General features: G+C 36.0%; 1 protein-coding gene across 1 annotated transcript in view; it reads right to left on the bottom strand.

Annotated features, from left to right (window-relative positions):
- LOC109046187 (CBP80/20-dependent translation initiation factor-like) overlaps positions 1 to 16,199 on the bottom strand; it is a 59,325-nt gene extending 43,126 nt beyond the window's left edge. Inside the window, exons 1-3 of the mRNA XM_042711362.1 lie at positions 16,025 to 16,199; positions 1,913 to 2,132; positions 1,390 to 1,461 (exon numbers count right to left, since the gene is read on the bottom strand). Of these exons, the coding sequence (XP_042567296.1) occupies positions 1,390 to 1,461; positions 1,913 to 2,092 (252 nt within the window). The 5' untranslated portion in view covers positions 2,093 to 2,132; positions 16,025 to 16,199. The remainder of the gene's footprint in view (positions 1 to 1,389; positions 1,462 to 1,912; positions 2,133 to 16,024) is intronic.
- Between the last annotated feature and the right edge of the window lie 6,890 nt (positions 16,200 to 23,089).

Raw genomic sequence — 23,089 nt, 5'->3', positions numbered from 1 at the left:
TTAGGGCTTTCTGTAAGACTACGAACTGCAGAAACCCTGCATGACTCCAAATTAATTTTAATAACATAAAAATAAGCACAAATTATTCCCTGCAATATGTGTTCTCACTTGGAGAGCTTCTTTCATTTCACATTAAATTAAAATTTAAATATACTGAAAAACTAAATTGAATCTAGAAAACACTACAAAAATATCCAGTTTAAAAAAACTAATGAAACCTACATTCAAAAGGACAAATTGATAATATAGAAAAAATATATATTAGGAAATAACAAAAGTAATCACAAAAAGATGGTTTTGAGGACTGTAGATCAAACACACACACACGCAAATGCTGACAGAGCTGGTGAAGTAAACGAAATGTAAAGAGAAAATCTTGTCATGCATGCTGAGTATGTCAAATGAGATTTCAGTTCAGTCAAACAAGGCAATGGTTCATCAGATGCAACTGAGCATGTGTAGCAGCAAAGCATGTGACATCAGCATAATGAATGTTCAGAGGACACAGCATCGCATCACATGACCTCAGACCACAATACTGTCACTGTGTCGTTCACAATGCTCTCTAACACACTGCAAAACAACATGCATGCAGCACAGTGCATCTAAGGTTCTCACGTGTGCTGTCTTTAATATTTAATATACACTCAAATTAAGCATATGGCTGACAGCTTTCGTCTGCTCCAGTGTCACTACTGAGGGAACACTCAGAACACACCGATGCATCAGTCTGCATATTCACACATATACTGTATGTCTGCAGCGGTCTGACTGCACTGACATTATCAGAAATCAGATGGATGATGACACTATTGTCTTCTGTAGAGTTGCTTTAGCTGAATTGAATTCATTCATAATTTAATGAACCTTGCAACATCAGCACTGTTATTAAACTGAATTTAGATCACCATCTATCACTTGAGCTGAATAATGACACTATCCAGTGCACTTACTGTATGTGTTTTCATGTTAACATTAGCATCTAGCTCCACTTTGACACACAGCACACCATCCAGGCACCTGTTGTGTACAGTGTTTACAGCTATGATTTAGGACCCTCTAACCCTAATCTCGCACACTATTCAGGACAGACAGTATGTGAACTGGGACTCAGCACTAATTTGATGTTTCTGTTGTTTTCTGTGTCCATCCATTAATATATTTGTCTATAAAATCTTCTGATGACAAACACACCTGTTTTTGAACACCTAGAGTAATTTTCAAACATTTCTACACATCTTCAACACTAACACTGTCTCTGCACCAGAGGTGACTGCAACAGATGCTTTCCCAGCTTCATCAGTTATAAGAAGACATAACGTTTGACTGTGAACAGGGTGTTACACGAGTGTTACGGATCAGACACATACACACACATGCAAAACTCACTGGTTTTGATGAGCCCCTGCCCCGTGAGGATGACCAGCTCCCGTCAATCTTATCACTGCAGTCTACTGTCCACTGAGAGACAGAGAGAGACGCCATTAGTGTCAAATTGAATTTATTTGTTTTGATTATTACTTAGTAAAACAGAATTAGAGTGCATCATCCTCAACACAGCTTTTGAGGTGCAGGACGGGGTGTGTTTTACATGTAAGGTGCGGGATGTGGTGTGAGATGCGGGACAGGGTGTGTTTGACCTGTGAGGTGTGGAAAAGTGTGTAAGGTGCGAGATGGGGTGTGTTTGGTGTGGGACGGGGTGTGTTTTATCTGTGAGGTTCGGAACAGGGTGTGTTTGAACTGTGAGATGCAAGACAGGGTGTGTTTGGTGTGGGACAGGGTCTGTTTTACCTGTGAGGTTTGGGACGGGGGTGTGTTTGACCTCTGAGGATTGGGACAGGGTGTTTTTTACCTGAGAGGACTGGGACGGGGTCTGTTTTACCTGTGAGGATTGGGACAGGGTGTGATTTACCTGTGAGGTGTGGGACGGGGTCTTGTCCACATCCTGGTCAGTTTCGTTTTTGTCGCTCAGGAGTCCCTGCACCTGGTACTCCAGCACGTAGCTGTCGATGAAGCGCTCCAGCTCCTCGATCTCTTGCGAGCGCGTGCTTCCCGCCTCTGATGACGCTGACGCTACCGATGAGCTCTCCATGGCAACCAGCCCAGTGGGGGGAGGGAGGGAGGGAGGGGAGCTGCGGGCAGGGCAAAGAGAAAAAGGAAATTGTTAGTAATGTGAAAATAATGTGACTTGACATTTCAAATCGAAAATATACATTTTATTAGATATTTTTATGATTATCCACAATGACTTTTAATACACAACTATTTCATGACATCCAAATGTACATTAATGTTATGTTAAGCATTTTAAAATCTAATAACATTTTAATGAAAATCACTCTGAAGCTATAAAAACTTTTTATCAAAAAACAAGACAAAGTTCACTAGTGTTCAGGATCAGCAGATAAACATGCTGCTTGACGACAGGCAGGACAGTGAGCTCTGAGGATCTGGAGCTCATGCTGCAGTCAGTGCAGGTCAGGCACATCGACCCCTGACTGAGACTCATTCAGACTGTGACACGCTGCAGTTCATCTGCTTCACCAGCGGCCGCAGCAGAGACACAGAGAGCCACAAACACAATCAGCTTCATAAAGTCCTGTCTGCTTCTGCTTTACCAGCCCATCTGTCTCTCCTCTCATCTTTCACCTCCAATCCTTTTCTTTTCTTACTCTCTTTACTCTGTGTGTGTATATATATATATATATATATATATAATTACTCAAAAGTCAAAAGCGTGCATTAGATAATGACGGCTCTGGGTGGGACGACATGCCCCGCTCACACCAGGTGACAGAGAGAGAGAGAGAAAAGGAGATTTTAATCTGGTGTTAATTCAATACTTGAATCTTGGCCAAGCAAAGAGGATTTACAACTGGAGCAGCACCATCTTACCAGCACACATCCAAAATAACACACGCAGGGGCCCTGCGCTCCCGTTTACACTCATAAAAACACATCTGCTCATATTTAATGTTCATAATTGATTCTATTATCTTGAACGGTTAATTTGTGAAATGTTCATTACTTGGAAACATTCACTTCTGCTTTGTAATGTAACCACATGCATTTTCTGTAAAGCTGCTTTGAAACAATTGTGAATTTGAATTGAATTTACTTGGTTTAGCAACTGTTCTTTGCACCACCAGTAATCTGTGAATTGATCCTTTGTGTACATATTCATCATGCTCCCAAGCACAGAGCATTAAAGTATCTAGAGATCTGACAGCTCCAGTGAGAGACAGCTATAGAGTAAAAGAAAGACTGACAAAGCCAGACCAGTGGAAATAGACACAGGAAGCACAAGCATATGGCAGGAAGTCTAATTGCTGGAAGACAATGAATATTGTGGGCATATGAAGAAGTTGATCTACATTCACAGCTGTTCTATCATCTGTCCAACCTATTGATCCATAATCAATGTCTGCTCCACAGCACAGCTTATTCTGGTTAAAAACTGAGAGGCCTACTGTCCTACACACTCCGGTCACAGTCTCAGCTTCTTATGTCATGATTTAGGGCAGATTTTGACGTTTAACAATCCTCAATATATCACCAGTGTATCACAATTTCCACACAAATATGAAGCAGCACAACTGTTTTCAACATTGATAATAATCAGAAATGTTTCTTGAGCAGGAAATCAGTATATTAAAAATATTTCTGAAGATCATGTGACACTGAAGACTGGAGTAATGATGCTGAAAATACAGCTTCTGTAATGATATTTCTCAATATTACAGGTTTTTTTTTTACTGTAATTTTGATAACAAATGCAGCCTTGGTGAGCAGAAGAAACTTCTTTCAACAAAATCTTGTGAGACCCCAAACTTTTGGTAGTGTGTGTTTATATTTTAAATAACAAGAAATAATGTTAGCAATAAAAAAAGACTGAAATCTATTTTTTTCTCTCTCTTTTCTTCTTGTCCTTTCTCAAGTTTTGTTTGATTTATAAAATTTTCATGAAACATATTCAAACTCTCATGCTTCCATGTTACTTTTACTTTAACTTGAACATGTTAGCTTTAGTGATATATTCCACATCAGAGAATGTAAACAAATGATGTGTGTGTGTGTGCTGTGATATCAGCTATATAGCTTACACACACTAGAGCTGAGGAAACAGAAAGAGCGAGATCCACCACATGAGATGATCAGGATAAGAGGCGTGAGAACTTTCATTGTGTCAGTAGATTCAGACGGACAGCTTTAATGAGCTGAGTCAGGATTGGAGATCTCTACTGACTCCAGCATGATCGTCTGTCAATGACACACTTCACTTAAACTTTGCATCCTTCACTCTGACATCAACACTAACCACACACAAAATGCTATACTTTATTATACTGTTAAATGATATTACATTCGTGATATAAACAATAATGCAAGTGATTTTGTCATGTGTGCCACGCAGATCTAATGAAATCCTTTGACAAGGTCAGATTTATTTTGTGTAGACACATTTCCTATTGAGACAGGAAGTAAAGGAGCTTCAAAATAGCTCAGCCCTCTTTAATAAATAGCCAATAGTTTGTATTTGCATTACAGCCATGAACCATGATTTGTTAGTCATAATTTTGGGGCAAAACACTCATACTAGAGAGCATTTGATTGGACAAAAATCTTAGTAATGCAGGATGAGTCATCACTATTTTTGCTCCATTTTCCCAGAAGAGAAAGACATCTGTCTGACTGATGGAGCCTGTTTTTACTATCATCCTCATACATGTACCAGGGTTAAGGCAGTTAACTAAAACTAAAACAATTTAAGTTACTTGAAATAAAAACATTAGCTGAAATATTTTATCTAGTTTCAACATTTCTCATTTATAAAACCAATAAATGAAAATAATAAAAAAAAACACTAACAAAATGACTAAAATTTTTGCAAATTAAAGTGAAAAAAAATCTAATTCAAAATATTACCAAAAACTATAATAGTATATCGAAAATACTAAAATAAAGCTGACAGGTAAGCAAAAGTAAGCATCCATAAATCCTTGTACATGCTGCAAACAACCACATGAATTATATATATATACATAAACATTTGTCACTTTACAGTGCAAAATATAAATATTATTACTGGAGCCACAAATGCTTTATTAAATTTTACCTTCACATTTCATCTTATAAACCCTCCTGTATGATGTGCATTATAAGAGCATTACCACAGCACAAATGTCTGTTGGTTCATTTATACAAATGCATGATAAATGGGCTACAAATTTCATTGGGTTGGAAATCAGAAAATATTTCAGACATTATGTTGGAAATAACAAAATAAATCTCTAAATAGCTGTTGACAAAGTCTTTAATCTAATGAGCAGCCTTGTTTAAACTGGCAGAAAAATAGCCTAAACTTACCCACATTTGGGGAAAAATCTGTCAAGCCAGAAATAAGATCAGCTGAGCTCTCATTAGGGCTTTTCCATTAGCTGCTCACATGATGGTGCTCGTGACAACCAACATTTCTCATTTCATGCAGAATCTCATTCCTCTGGATATCATCATGTCAAGTCTAAATGAGCAAACGTCTCTGACAGGACAGTCACAGCCTCGGGCGTTATGACACGCTCTCTGCTAATGGAGCTAATGCACATGCTGCACCGCTTCACTATATATACATTTCGGTCTCACAAAAAAGAAAAAGAAAAAAAAACACATTTGGGACAAAAAAGGCCTAAATGTACTCTTTTAACATAAACAAACTCACAAACTATGCAGTGAATATTTGTCTGTCATAAAGGAATGAAACAGTTCAGATTTCAGTAATTGCACTTATTTATTCATTTAAAAAGTACATATATATATATAATATATATATATATATATATATATATATATATATATATATATATATATTTAAACAAATAAATTAATTGTTTTGACAATTAACAGATTTGTGTTGATTCAAAGCAATCTGAATGAATGCATTTTGAAAATATGATTTCAAAATCAAATATAGGTAAAGAGTTAATAATGAACTATGCCATACGTTTTATTTATTCCAATTTCATTTTTATACGATCGACAAAGATATGCCACATTAAGTTTATTTGTTAATGTTAAAATGTTATGATCCAACAAATTTTAAATGCAATTCAAATATATAAATCTTAAATTTAGACCTAATTATAGAGCCAGACTTGATTTGATTGAACTGCGGATCCTACAGGCAGTAAAATTATTGGTTAATGCTATCTCTCCTTGATAACAGTAACAGAAAAGTTGCTTCAGAGGCAGAAAAAGATATTGCAATTATAAAAACATGACTTTTAGGATTTTTAAAGGTTACGTTTTTTGCTCACATTTCTAAACAATACTTGTGCAACCAAGAACTAGGAACCCTTACTAGTCGCCAACCACTAGAGTAACTAGTAATATTCTGCATTAAATATGCTGGCAGTGTGAATGGAGATTAAAAATAACATATCTGCAATTATTATAATAATAAAATGTCATGTTGTTCCAGAACAGCTTCATTCTACATACACAAACACATGAACCACAATCAATCACAACAGCACAGCTACACTAACAGAAAAAGGAACAGAAAGAAACACAACAGTATAACGTGTGTGTGTGTGTGTGTGTGTGTGTGTGTGTGTGTGTGTGTGTGTTCAGCTGTTTAATGTGTGTCTAATTTCCCACCAAAATAGTTCCTTCTTCCAGCACTGCAGTAAAATCCCTGTGTGTCTGACTGATGGTGTGTGTCTCACTGCTCTCTGATCACCTCACAGCAGAGCCGTCTGTCTGCAGACGCTCACAAAGAACACCGGAAAGATGAGGAGTATGTTTGGAGACGGTAAAAAAGGACTTTGTAATTTTTTGGTTAGGTTATATTATTGCATTTTATGTTGTATTTCTAACTATCATTTAATTAGAATATTATGCACTTATGCAACAGTAATATTGTGAAATATTATTACAATATTAAATAGCTGATTTTTATTTGAATATATTTTAAAAAGTAATTGATTTCTGTGTTCAAAGCTGTATTTCCAGCATCATTACTCCAGTCTTCAGTGTCACATGATCCTTCAGAAATCATTCTAATATGCTGATTTACTGCTGAAGAAACACATTTATGATTATTATCAATGTTCATATCTTTTCATATTTCATATGTCTTTAATGAATAGAAAGTTCTAAATTATATATAGCCTATATATATGTGTGTGTGTGTGTGTGTGTGTGTGTGTGTGTGTTTGTGTGTGTGTGTAGCTAGCATCGGTTTATTGTTAATATACTGCCATATATTTATTTCCCACAGCTTCTGCATTACAAATGTACAGTTATGGCTGTAAAGCACAAATAAACCGACCAAAATACTGGATCTGAAAGGAGCGAGTGGGTGGATGGAGCAATAAATAGAAGCATATTTTGAACATGGAACAACACAAAGTGCAAATGTGCAAACAAAATAAGAAAAGGGTGACAGCAGGGAGACACTGTGCGCTGATAGTGATGCTGTGTGTTTGTGTGTGTGTGTGTGTGTGTGTGTGTCTGGTCTTTGTTGTCTGGTGCAGTAGAGTGTGTAAAATCCTCCACGTGTGTTACACTCGCTCACAACAGCTGTTTGAACAAAGAGCTCACAGACACGCCCCACACACACACACACACACACACACACACGTTTCCCAACATGTTCCATCAGTGCATGTTGCTCCAGAGAAAAATCATGTTCTTTTTCATGATCATGCATCAAAGTCTCTCTGAAACAACTGTTAATAATAAAACATAATAATGAACAATAATATCCACAATCCAAATAAAGCCCAATGCTTTGCAAAAATATTCACTTTCACCCATAAACATGCTGCATTATGCTGATTCACATTGTCACTGATGCATCTTTAATCATAACTGTGGTTTCTGATTAATATAATGTATCAAACACACAATCACACACTGACGGGAAGTTCAAAGTCTCCTGTACACTTTGCCCTGGTGCAATATAAAGAAATATCCAGCGTTTCCTATCAGACTGTAATAACTGAGCAAACACTTTCAAACACCATCACAGTCCCTGATAAACACAGACATGCAAACGTGCAGACTGCCACTTTAAACACAAACGCCACAGACATCACCAATCAGCATATTAGAATGATTTCTGAAGATCATGTGACACTGAAGACTGGAGTAATGATGCTGAAAATTCAGCTTTTCATCAAAGGAATAAATGACATTTTACAAAAAATTCATAAAGAAAACAGTTATTTGAAATTGTGATAACATTCACAACATTAACTGTTTTTACTGTATTAATAATTAAATAAATGCAGCCTTAATGAGCAGAAGAGACTTCTTTTAAAAACAATAAAAAATCTTACCGACTCCAAACATTTGAATGGTAGTTCAAACTCAATTTAACGTAATATTAGTATTTTTTTACATGCTAAACTGTGTTCAGTCCCTGATTCGCTCCTCCTGTGGTCAGCTGATGTCTAACACATGGATTCTGACACCAAGGATGTTGTTTCATTAAATATCATCACATTTCTTCACTACGATGGACTTTAGGATGTACTGGGACAATGATGAAACCTGAAGCCCTTGAACTGAAACAATGATCCGAGTCAAAACCATATAACTCTCACCAGCACAAACACTTGAGGAATATGTGTGAAATGTGTGAGCTTCTCTAGATCTGACGTAACAGAAAGACAAAACAGCATTCAGATTTCAAGACTAAGATATCAACCACAGTTATTATGAATCATATCAACAATAAATAATACAGTTTTTAAAACTTTTGTGTTTCTTGTTAGGCAAAAGTGAAAGTATCATTCAAAAGTCAGTAAGATTTCTTTTTATTTTGATTTTTTTTTTTAAGAAATTCATATTTGTATTCATCAAGGTTGCAATTGATCAAAACTGACAGTAAAGATATTTATAATGTTACAAATAAATTCTAATAAAAAAAAAATGCTGTTGTTTGAACTTTCTATTTATCAAAGAATCCTTAAAAAATTATATCCCAGTTTCCACAAAAATATTGGGCAGCACAACTGTTTTCAACATTGATAATAATCAGAAATGTTTCTTGAGCAGCAAAACAGCATATTAGAATGATTTCTGAAGATCATGTGACACTGAAGACTGGAGTAATGATGCTGAAAATACAGCTGCGCATCACAGGAATAAATTACATTTTACAATATATTCACATAGAAAACATATTTTATATTTCCCAATAATATTTCACAATATTTCTGTTTTTACTGTATTTTTTTTTAAATAATTGATGGAAGCAGGAGAGTTTTGATTTTTAAAGTTTAATTATTAGTATTATTTGTTGGCAACTTTTTTTTTTTTTTTTTTGCTTTAAACTGCTTGTCTTGCGAGTTCTCCTGACATCACAAAGGCTGGAGCTCTGATTGACAGCATGATGATGTCAGCTGGTTGTCAAGACGATACCGTTCAGTCACATCAGCCATGAATATTAGTATTGCAATATGTTTTACTATGTATATTATAATATGTAATACTATGTATTAATTAATATGATATTTTATTTTATTAATACTATATTATTTTTCTTAAATACTAATTTTTATAATCTATCATTTAAAATATACAAAAGTATTTCTTATTTTGTTTTTATTTAGTCATTTTTATATTAGTTTTTAGTAGTTTTAGACATATTGATTTATTTTGTATTTAAATATATTGGCATATCAGCTTCACATGGCAAATACAGATTAAACATTCAACAATATAATAAATACAAACATTTAATCAAATTAAAAATTAGACAAAAAGACATACATACAATTCTATAAAAGATTTTTTAAATGTACTTTTGATAAAAAAAAAAAAAATTGCAAAAGATGTTCCGGGTCCTTAAAAATTTGTCCTGAAAAAAATTATTGTCTCATGACATAAAACAATTTGTCAGACCAAATACATGTGTTTTATAGACAAGTCAGGCATATTGATAAAAAATAAAAAAAAAATCACAAAAATGTTTTAATCGCCAAATTGTAAGGCCCTACAGACAAGCACAGCAAACCTGGAAAGAATTTTTAATATCATTTTAATTCACCATTCATTTTTTTCCCCAAAAACATGCAGCCCTATGGAGGATTATCAAAATAAATCCTGAAAACATCTAATAGAATGAACCACAGAGACCAAAAGATCTTCAGAGACCAAAGATATTCTCAAAATCAATGTATCCTGAAGGAGCAGAGTTTTCTAAAACTCCAGCAAAGGCTTTAGATCTGGAAATGATGGTGTGTAAAACTAAAGGCCAGCCGCACCAGAAACAATGCATCTATTGTTCTGTTCTAAAGCAGAACCTCAACTAGAACAATACCAAACTTTCACTCAAACTACAGGATCTAATCAGTGTACAATCTTATTCTTCAACACGTGATCACAGCTAAACTCAAAACAACCCAAGAAGAAATCAACAGCTATTGAACAACATCAGCTCAATGAATGAGGGGCGATTCATTCACAGATCAGATCTTGTTGAATATCTATTCTCAAATCTAGGGACCAGGTTCTTGATGCCTTATTGAATAGCAAACACCATTGCATATCAAATCTTGATGTGGTTCATATTAAAATGGTCAAATACTGCCTGATTAGCTGATACAATCAGTCAAACATAGTACAGCTGTTAAACTTCTGTTGAACACATCTTATCATTTTCTAATCAAGTTAAACTACAACCAAACAGATCTTCAAATAACATAAACTGGACAGAAGTTCAAGCATCGGTTAAACCAATTTATTCTCTAAACATTTAAAGCACAACCAAACAGAACTCACCAAACAACATCTACAATCCGTTGACAGACAACCGCCAAAGAAGCTCTGAACAAAAGCTTTTTAAAACAGATAATGCCGCGCTCTCCGTACTGTATAACCGACAATGAATGACATCATCCACAACAATGCAACGTCAAATGCATTCATTTCTACTCTCAAGCTTATGGCGGTCAGCAGCACACTGCACACTGCTATCCAGGACGCATAAGCATTGACACTACAAATGCTAAATCTACAAAATCTTAGCATTTGCAGAGACAGTCAGTATAAAACTGCTGTATAAAGGGTCTCTTATTTCTGTAAACAAGCACAGTAATATGAGAATATGCTGAACGTGCACGATATGAAACGACTTTTAACTACAGGCCCACAAAACTCAATTACAGCCGGAAAGGGAGAGACGACACACACACATTTGTCTCTACCTCTCTCACACACTCATGATGTGATCTGAATCCCAATGGAATGTGATGAGATTCAGCAGCTCTGATTGGCTGAAAAAGCAGGAAGTAAACATATTCCACCAGAAACCACCAATGAGAAGCACAGACACTGTTGGACTGAGCCAATCACAATCTTAGTTCATGATGAGAGCAGCAGGGATTGGATAAACAACGGAGGGTGGCTAAAACAGCCCTATCAGCAGTGCTCTATGAGACAAACAAAGCCTCTCTTGTCAAGGAATGGATTTTAATCAACAAGAGGTAAAATTACGTGCATTATGATGTTGTAGTATACATAATCCCTCAGCTAAGCATAACTTATTATTACTATTATTCAACCATTCTTAGAGTCAATTGCAAACCCAAATCTTGAAGAACATGAAGCTGTCTGTGAATGTTTGAATATGTTACTTAGGAAGAAATACAATAACAGTCCAGAGAACTTATTTACATTTCAGGGCATGTGAAACAGCCATGCTCTGTCTGACAATCTAGGCAAAACTTGACCTCTAATTGAACTCCAAATTCTTTTTACAAAGCCAACATTCTCCACGTTTTAGCAAAATGAACATATGACCCGGTTCTTAAAAGAGTTCTATTGTATATAGTTAACAGTCTTTGCATTATTTCAGGTTTGCTAATTTTTTTTTATTATATATTTGTTTATCATTATTAGCGGACAAGATTTATATTTCATTGCAGGTTGCATTCTGTAGATAACTAGGTGTATGTGACATAAAAATCGTGAATCTGACACTATGAGAAAAATTAATTCTCAAGTGAATTTCTTGTTCGTATAGAGATTTTGAAGGCAGGGTAGGTGATTTGTTTCAAAAACATTTTTTGTTATGCTGGTTGAGAGTCTCTTCTCATCCTGACAGCAATCACTAAGTTAAGCGGTCTAAATGTATTGATATGAATTTATGTAGTCTGTGGAAGGCGTAGGACCATGAAATGTTTGTCCAATCATATCCCTCAGTCCGAGGGCTACAATAGGCTGTCCTACCTGCCTGTGAACATATGTATTTGCATGCCTCCGCAATCCCCTGTTCACGCAGACATATCATCGGCATGTTCCATTACACTATTGCACACCGAGAGAGAATGGAAGGCGTTATTATTGAAATATTATGCACTTTGTATGTTTTCTCACCGGTGAATGAGACATGAGCTTATCTGAGAGTGTTGCATTCAACCCTCCACCAACACCATCTCTCCTCATGTCGCTGGTTAACCTCTGCTCTGCCTGTGCGTGTTCATGTGTTTCGAAGGAGGCATGACTTTGGAGAGTTATTTGCAAGGAGGGTGGGATCTTATGCTTTCAAAGCTAGTTTGCTATTGCTAGCCTCTCTGAAATCATCTACCCTACATTTAAAGTTCCCTCATCACATCTGACAGTCTAGCAGAATCATCTGCAACTGCTTTTTCTAGTCTGTCTGTATTGATGTATCATATGTTTAAATTTACATAATTATATCCAAACTTGCCAAAAACAACACACACGCACATCTAAAAGCACATTGAATCCACTGCTCGGAGACTGATTGAGTTGGATTTAAGTGTCACAGATAAGTGTATACAGTCAAAGGAGAGTCTGCTAATCAGTTTATATTATTAACTGTACAGTTCTAATGAAGAGTGAAACTGCTCTGCTATATGATGCTCTCAGACTGACATGTAGACATGTGTAGACATCTCTCTCTCTCTTTCTGTTCATACACATACCTCAATATATCTTGAGAAATTCACAGTGATTTGTGAGACAGCTCCAATCCCTTCATGTTTCTCCCTGTATATTTAAACTGACTTAAGTTGCATCACTAAAACAAGCATAATTGTGACTACAGAACTATATAAACATATTTAACAGAGGTCTAGGTTTCATGCTTTTCATTTTCATTTTTGTGTAGACACATACCATGTAAATGTAGCTACAGTGGGTATAGAAAAGAATCACCCCCCTTTGATGTTTTCACTTTTTGTTGTTTTGTTGCATGAGGTGAATGTTTTCACAGTTTTTGTTTTATCCAGCTGTATTTACTCAGTGCAACTAATAACACCCAAGTGAAAGAATCACCAACATGTCAGAAAAAAGCAGAATCACTGGGTTGGAAAAAGGATCAGCCCCTTGTGTCTGTATTTCGTTGAACCACCTTTTGCCTTAATTACAGTCTGTTGTGATACATCTCTACTAACTTTGCAATATTTCCCCTCTCTTCTTTGCAGAACTGCTCAAGTTCAGTTCAATTTGATGGTGTCTGTTTGTGGACTGCAGTCTTCAGGTCATTGCACAGATTTTCAGAGGGGTTTAAGTCTGGGCTCTGTCGAGGTCATGCAAGGACATACACCTTTTTCTCCTTCAACCACTGTGTGCTCAGTTTTGCGGTATGCTTTGGGTCATTGTCATGTTGGAAGATAAACCTTCTTTCCATTGACATTTTTCTGGCAGAGGCCAGCAGATTTTCCTCAAGAATTTGATGATATTTTGCCCCATTAATTTCTCTTTCTATCCTGACGAGTGCTTCAGACCCTGCTGCAGAGAAACACCCCCATAACAGGATACTACCACACCATGCTTTACTGGAGGAATGCTGTTATTTGGATGCTGAGCTGTATAGGATTTCCACCAGACATTTTGTTTGGTGATGAGGCTAAATAATTACATTTTAGTCTCATCTGCCTCAGAATCTTCTGAGTGTGTTTTGGCAAAGCGCAGTCTGACTGCATGTGCCCTTTCTTAAGGAGCGGCTTTTTTCTTGCAACCCTCCCATACAAGCCACATTTGTGGAGGATTTGTGATATTGTTGTCACATGCACACAATGACCACTCAATGTTTGTGTGATTGTGTGTGCCTCTTGGTCGCCTTTCTGACCAGATTCGTCAATTGCAAACTATGACCTACCTGAATCTTCTTAATAATAGACTTCCCTGTGCTTCTAGGCATTGATAAAGCTTTTTAAATGTTTTTGAATCCCTGACTCCTGACTTATGCCTGTCCACAACTTTATCCCTGAGATCTTTTGACAGTGGCTTGTCACCCGTAGTTGATTGTTTGCTTCAGTTGCACTACCAAGGACTGAAATGCTCCAGGAAAGCTCTTTTCATGCTGAGCTGATCAGAATGAGCACAGCTGATCACAGTTGAAAGTCAGATGACTTGTGTGCCATTGAGAAGCTGATCAGCTGATTCTGTTTTTTTTTTTCATGAGTAAATGCAGCTGGATAAAATAAAAACTGTGTCTGTCTTCATTTCAGGCTGCAAAGCAACAAAATGTATTTCAAAACTAACATTCATCAAGGCTTCAAAAAACCCTTCCGCACTGTATAAATGTGACAGCCAGCCTCACTCGTCCATTATATATAATAATTATTCTGATTACAATAGTTATTCTGATTACAATGGGATGCACAGTCATAGCTAAATAACACACTAATAACACAGTAAGAGATTAATATGATTATTTAAAGCATGTTTTCAGTACAATTATGCTGAATATATCCTACCTGACATCCAAACCAGTGGCCTAAATGCTGGTAACTTATGCTTCTGGCCAAAATATGAGTCCATAATCTATAATAACTCTTCCTCTCGTGAAAAAGTCCATCTGTTTCTCACATCAAAATCCACCCACATATATGTTTAGAACTGTTTTGGTCTTTATTAGCTCATAAACAGTGCTTGATCTGTGCAGATTTCTCTCCTGATTAAGACCCGATACTGAAGAAAACAATATTATTGATAGAGAAAGAAACAGAAGCAATGATTTGAAGTTAAAAATTCCTTAATGATGGATTTGTTTCTTACAAAAATGCAGGTTTTCACTTCACAAGACATGAACTGATGGACTGGAGTGGTGTGGATTATTGTGTTGATTTTTGTTGTTTTTTTTATCTGTTTTTTATATTATTATTATGGCAGCAATTATTTGCTGAGGATGATTTGTTGTTGAGGTGGTGTTGTGATGCTTTATTTTTTATCTGTTCAGATGAAGAAACAAACTCATCTACATTTTAGATGTTTTAGAGCATATTTTCATTTTGGGTGAACTACACCTTTAATAGAAATAATCAGTATCAGTTGAAAAAAGGGCCTGTATGTCGCTAGTGTAAATGCAGCCCAGCTGCGTGTCACTGCTGATGAGGAGGGTGAAGCATCAGAGGAAGATCAGGGCTGTTTAACTGCATGCAGGCATATATGTATGTTTGTGGCCCTGCCAGCGTCTGATGCAACCATCGGAGATCGATACGATATGATACCGATAACACAGTCCTGAACACAGCTCTGAGAGCGCAACAACTCTCATGATCAAGATGAGGATATTTACATGGTCACCGACAGATCCCAGATCAGACTTAACACTAACATATCTGACAGTTTATTCTCCAAAAATCATAACATTTGTGCCTTTATTGCTTTAAATTCCTTCCCTATTATGGGTTGAGATTTTCAAAACAGCAACAATGAAACCAAAACAGACACACGCACACCCACACACACACACACACACACACACACACACACACAGTGATCAGAAGATTTTGAGCTGTCATCAGAACGCCAGACATCTGTCATTTCTCTATGATCAAAGCGCCGCCGCCAGATCAAACCGATACATTCTATCAATAACAAGACACAAAGTTGCGGATCGCAGCTCGTGTGAAGTGTTACAATGTATCACAGACGTTCCATCCGGTCGCGCGCTGTTACTACAGGCTGCGCTGGATACGCCACAGTAAACACCCCAAACCGGCGAGACCTTCAGATCTGCGGCAAAACACACGCATACACTCACCCGAGATCTGCGATCGGGCCTGCGGGGGTCGCCGGGTGTCCTCCGGGGCTAAATCCGCCCGATCATGAGTGTTTCCCGTGGACAGTGACGTGTCCGGGAGGGAGATATTAGCCTGCGTCCCTCTCTCTCACACACACGCGCACTCGCGCTCGCAGGGATGAGAATGCAGGAATGTGACGTTTAGTCCGGTTTGCTGACAGAACACGCGCACGTGGCATCCGGGGATTGTGGGAATTTGAGTTCAAAGAGAATGACTATTTATGAGGAATATCTTGTTGAATGGTTATTCTATTTTGTGATTTCTTATCTCATTGTTAAATATTCTATTTTCTATTCAGTTTATTTTATTTTTGCACTGATGCTTTGGAAATACTGCTTGTAAAATATAAAAAAGTAATGGCAATAAAGTATTTTATAAAATAAAATAATATTAAATAAAATGCATTTATCTATAAATATATATATCTATAAACAAAAAGAAAACAATTGTCAAAAATTGTAATACCACAGCAGTTTGATGTATGTCACCAAAATCTATTTATTTTATTTAATTTGTATTGATGCATTGAAAATACTGATAAAGTATTTAAGAAATAAACTAAATAAAATTTATTTATTTACATGTGAATAATACCTAACCTAAAAACAGTTTGTTTGTTTGTATGTTTTTGTCCTTATTTCATTTTATATTTTATTGGTGCTTTGGAAATATTGTTTATAAAATAATAAAAAAGTATTTAATCATTTAAAATAATAAAATGTATGAATCTATAAATCACCTGTGAATGATGTCTAACATAAAAAGAAAACTGTTTTAATTTTTTTTATTTAATTGACATTTTAAGTAAAATTAAGTATTAAAATAGAATTGGCATTTAATTGTCAAACTGACTGGCTAAATGAAAATGTTCCAAAAGTAGCATGATATATTACTTTTTTGGTATATCATGGTTTTCTGTCACTTACTAAAAATATATATATGTATAATGGTACTTTGATATACAAAATAGTACTAAAATGTATTTACCATGGTATTTACATGATACTCTAAGATTTTTGCACAATAATATCAAGGTTAACTGTCCAAAAAATTCACCAAGTACCAAGGCACTCTAGTCTCTAAGAAGAAAACTAAGGTATTTCATAGAGAGAGAGAGAGAGAGCATAATATGTCCAATATTAGACAGCATATGAAAGTGCATCAATGCAGCCATCAATTATCAATCTTTTCCCTTGTTTTTTGATGCCCCCTAGAGGTCATAAATCTCCTCTGCCACATTCCGCTCTCTGTGGATCTTTGTCTGTTCACTATCGCCCTCTTGTGCATAAATCAGTCAAGGACACGTGGTTTGTAACACTTGGCATTTTGGCTATTTAACTAGAAAATACATTTATTTTATTTGCGATGAAGACCAAACCTCATTATGGACGTAGCAAAAAATACATCTGAACATATTATTTGTTGAGTTGCAGTGAAAATGTGGATTTTTTCTTTTAGGGTTTGGCATTGTATTGATCTTACTTTGTTATAGTTCAGTTTTCCCGTCCTCGGCCCTGTTGGGGGTTATTGGGGCATTTAATCAGACACCATACTCAATATAACGCGAATGAAAACGAGGCTGTGAGGAAAAGACTTACAGTATTTATATGAGGCTGTGTGGTAAATATTTAGAGTATTTATTAGAGGCTGTGAGCAACAGTATAAAAACTAGCCCAATGGCTGAATCTGTGAGGAAAAGACTTACAGTATTTATTAATTTAAATAGCCCAAAAGTAACCCAGTGACCATATACCAAATACCAAAACTCCAAATATGATATTCCCATATCCAAAGTATATGTATGAAATATATATGTTTTTCAGTCATTGTTATGCAAATTTAAAACCACTGTATCATATAGTGATGACAAAGACAGCTCAAAGGTTCCCTACTAGTGGCCCCCTTCACAAAACCTAACATCTAGTGTAGTTTTATCATTGGTAGAATATAACATATCTCAATATAAGTCATTCAGTAAAACACAATTTAAGCAATATATCAAACCTTTAACGCGGGAAGCGTTTAAAAGCAGCCCGTGTACTTGGCAACCCAGAACAGTACAATTGAATGCTCTGTACTTTAGTCCCTCACAGCCTCATTTTCATTCCTGTCAGAAATTAAAGATGGCGCTTCCCTGACTATTATGTATTCTGAGAAGATTTAAAAAGACAAGTGAAAAGTCGCCTCCCTCTACATGCCAAAAACACATGTTCACACGCACACACACACAATTATCACTTTGTTTGTGAAGGTCATCGCATGTGATGTCCTTCTTCGACACCTTTCAGTCGCTTGGCCATTTTGGCTAGAACTGTTTTCATCAATAACAGCACTGCCAAGCTCAAGTCTTACACACACACACACACACACACACACACACACACACACACACACACACACACACACACACACACACACACACACACACACACACACAGACACAGACACTCAGAAGTCTCCTGAAGTTCCACACACTCCAGATGGCAATAACACTTTAGCTGTCGCTGTCAGAGACTAATTAATCTTCCTGGTGTGATCCATCTTCCTGCAGACTGCAGACTCTTCCTCCATCCTTTCTATCACTCCATCTCTCGCCCGGACTGGACAGCCTGTCACCAGCACAGGCCTCCACACACACCGGCCCCCGTTCTGTGAGAGCACCTCAAAATCTCCTTTTCCTCCTGAGAGACTCCATGATGCCAAAGATCAGCAGCATCGAGACACTTTTGCAAGTTTAAGTTTGTTGTTTGGTTGTTACTCACTCTGAACTGTTTTCCTCTTTTCATTCAATTACTATTTGCTGCATGACAATTAAAAAAAATAATAATTTGCCATTGCAACCATAACATTGCATTAAACCAGTGTTATTTTAGTACCACTGATATACTATTAGTTAATATTTTAAATTAGATTTTATTTTTATAATTTTAGTTAAAATGTTTTGTAATTTTCTTGTGTCTTTGGCATTTTATGCATTTTTTAAAAAATATGTCCATTTACTGTTTTGTTTTATTTAGTTTTAGTTATTTTATTATTTCAGCTTAAAGAAAATTAGAAATTTTGCCTTGGCAACTAGATAAAATAAAACAAGTTTAAATATTTTATTTTATTTTAGTTAACGTTTCTTTAATTTCAGGCAATTCATTTTTTATGGTTTCAGTTAACGACAATAACCCTTAAATAAACTAATAAAACTTAATTATAATTATCATTATTATATTAATGTGAATAAGTGAGTTATAGTAAATTATTTTTTTTAATTTATTTTATTTTCTTTTTTTTTACTTCTATTTTTATTTAGTATTTTATTTTTAGATTTTTATTTTAGAGTTTTCACTTAAATTTTAGTTAAAGTTTTTAGAAATTTAGTTGTTTTTATAGACATTTTTATTATTTTATTTAATTTAGTTTTAGCTATTTTAGTACTTCAAATATACCAAACAAAAATGAGAAATGTTGCCTTGGCAACTAGCCGAAATAAAATACATTTTAAAAAAAAATTCTATTTCATTTAACAGTTATTTCATTTCAAGCGGGGAAAAAAATGAATTTAAATAATTTATTTGTTTTAACAGTTATTTTATTTAAAATGAGATGGGAAAAAATAATTTTTTAAAATGCATTATAATAATAAATAATAATAATAAAAATATGAATAAATAAAACAGCACACCACTGTTTGAAGGAGATGTCATATTCCATATTTATGATTTAATAGCAGTAAAAATAACTCTCTTACAAAAAAGTACTGATGCATTATATTATCAGATGATACAACCAGGTGTGTGTCTTTTTTTTTTTTGAACACTATAGACAATCTTATCACATAGAAATGCCATTGTATTGTATTAGCATCTGACACCATCACTGTACCATGGTACTGTTACCATAGTATATTTCCTTTACTAAGGTACTCATTCATTCCATATGTGATTTATAAACATGAAATGACACTATCATCCTTCACTCTGAGGTGCAGCTCAGATCTGGTGTGGCTGGGAGCCTGACTGTTTTATACGTTTCGGTGATTCAACACACTTTATTGTAATAGTCTGTCATTAGATGGTGAGTCACACGGGCGACGTGCCAGCCTGTGTGTGGGCAGTGGGCTCGGGCGGCACAATTTGTTGACTGTTTATTTGTCATGAATCTTTGTGTGCATCCCGTTCAGCTGTGACACACAAACACACACATTCCCACACAAAACGACCATTACATGTGTGATCTGGGTCCTCCCTAATGTCTTAATATTTTGGATAAAATACTAAACTGACTATTTTTGAAGATGAAAATCATACTTGCTTGTTTTATCAGTGAACAGAAAATTTAATTTCATGGAACAATTTAACGGTTTGAGTGGATGTTTTTCAGCATTATTTGTTCATCAAAATATTGCAAACAAAACAAAATTATTTTTAGGAATACTGTTTTAAATGGTGTTTAATTTCACTTAATATCACTTTCATTCCTGTACATCTTTAATAAAATCTTTTGTAAAAGCCAATGTTAGCAATGGATTTGATGGGTTTTCTGATATTTTGTGGTATTAGTTTCTGTGACTAAAACATTACATCTTGGTTCATTACAGTAGAATTAAGTTTTATTATACAAAAAATTAAATAAAAGTTTTTGTTGGTTTTTCTTTTCATCTTGGTTCATTACAGTAGAATTAAGTTTATATCTATAGTTTTAGTTATTTTAGTACTTCAACTTACACTAAATGAGAATTGCAATGATTTTAGTTTTATAATCATTTTAAAATAATTTATTTATAATCATTCACTTATTTATAAAACGTTTAAACTCATAGTTACATATAGAGCACATAAATGTGAAGCAAGAAAGTGAAAGAAATCTTACAAAAATAATAAATAAATGAGTATTAAAAATATATATAATGAAAAAAACTGAAAGATAAGATAACTTTAGCTCTTTATTTCCATCCAGTTTATTTTCTTGATATTATCTAAATAACCAAATTATAATCAATAGACCTGAAGTCTGCTATGTTCTGTTATAGAATTATATTTAAATTGTATCACAAGTGGATTTTTGAAGGTTACAGAGCTCAAATAAAAGGAATGACCCATCCTTTATTCCACATTTCCGCGTATCACCCAAAACGGCCCCACTTTCCAGACACAACACAAGTGGGTTGATGTAAAGACCGTTTTGCGTTTGTTTTTCTCTGTGAATACTGCAGTTCTGTCCAGAGAGAGCGAGCTGAGCCAGCGGAGGGTATGCAAGGCAGTAATTAGCGAGGGAGAGCCGGCGTGATGATATTTCTGTGAGGCTGTGGCCTGCGTTTAAAAACTGAAACGTGGAATTATGCAGGACGGCCACCTCCCTTCCTTCTGCTCCACATCCCCCTCCCAAACATAAACAACATCAGGCCCTGCGTTCAGCCACCTCCACACCTGCTCACGACTCGCTTGTCTGTAGATCTGAATGACATCCAGATGAACTATCACCAGGGTTGCCAGGTTTGCATAACAACACCTCAGTCGTGGTATTGTCGGCCCGAGACTTGAAACCACAAACTTAGGGTTAGGAGTCAAACTCTCTAACCACTAACCCACGACTTCCCCTTAAACTAGCCCAATGGCCAGTCAAAAGTAACCTGATGACTATATCCCAAATAACAAAACACAAGATATGATTTTCCCATACCTAAAATTCATTTTACAGTCACTGTTATGCAAATTGAAAACCATTATATAGTAGTGATCATAAAACTCAGTTCAAAGGCTCCCTACTAGTGGCCTAAATCATGTGTCTTGTTGAGGAGAGGTTTGCAGATACTTTACCAAACTTAAAACAGCGAAACAGACTTAAAACAGGTGAAACTCTTGACCTAAGACAGTAAGAAAGCATCCAAAACACCCTAGCAACCACCCAGAAACAACATAGGAAGCCACCGTTCCTAGAAACCACATATCAACATTCTAAAACCAAATCTAAACACTTTAACAACTGCATGACAATGCCCTGGAAACCACCCAGAACTCCCTAGAAACCACACAGCAATGACATAAAAGCACTCAGAACACCTTAGCAGCTGCATAGCAACGCCCTGGAAGCCACCCAGAACAGAAGTTGCAATGTGATAGCTTGGAATACTCAGAACACCTTAGCAACTGCATAGCAACACCCAGAACTCCCAAGTAACTCCCTAGAAACCACATGGCTATGTGACAAAACACTCAGAACACCTTAGCACCTGCATAGCAACACCCTGGAAACCACCCAGAAAACTCTTGCAACTCCCTAGAAAGAGCGCTTAAACTACTAGGTTAATTCTTGAAGATTACTAGTAACCACACATTTATATGTTTAGAAACTAAGTTGGAAATTGCTAAAAATACTCAGAACAGCTTAGTATTCGAACTTTATGATGGCAAGTTTTGCACAAGCAAACATCACTCACAATTCCCCTGAAAATGTAAATGTAAAAAATGCAGCTGAGTTTTTCTACCACACTACAGCAGCACACACCAGCATGTTGCAGTCCAGCTCCAGAGAGATGATTGACAGACAGTGTTGAGCTTAAACGGCTGAACATTTAAACATAATTGAAGATTAGCAGGTGTTACAAACACACAGATCCTCTCTCACTGTGTTTGGCTCTTTAGCCAGCAGGTGGGGACAGAAAGCCGGCCAGAATATCGCCGTGTGTGTGTGCACGTGCGTGCGTGTGTGTGTCAGCGTTCTCGGTCCATTTCTTGCTTTTTATTGCGGTCCACCATGGGTGCTTGTCAAACAAAAGGTTGCATCCTACGAAGGCTGCATATCTCGGCTGCCACGTCATCAAACGTCGCTGAAGGCCATCTCAATCGCAAGGATCCTTGGAAGGCAGCCTTCGATGCGTGGGATGTGTCCTTATCCTCGCGACCTTCAATCACCCACCTTTGTACTCATTCCATTTCATGAAAATAAAATGACGAATAAGTGAAATAGCATGCAATATGGATTCCAAAAGGTCACATGACCTCTTTATATTGCATGCTTAATTTAAGTGGCATCCA

The sequence above is a fragment of the Cyprinus carpio genome, chromosome A21 (assembly GCF_018340385.1).
Source record: "Cyprinus carpio isolate SPL01 chromosome A21, ASM1834038v1, whole genome shotgun sequence".
NCBI classification, from domain to species: Eukaryota; Metazoa; Chordata; class Actinopteri; order Cypriniformes; family Cyprinidae; genus Cyprinus; species Cyprinus carpio.
The sequence above is the reverse complement of the archived record's forward strand: the minus strand, read 5'-3'. Positions and strand labels throughout refer to the sequence as shown.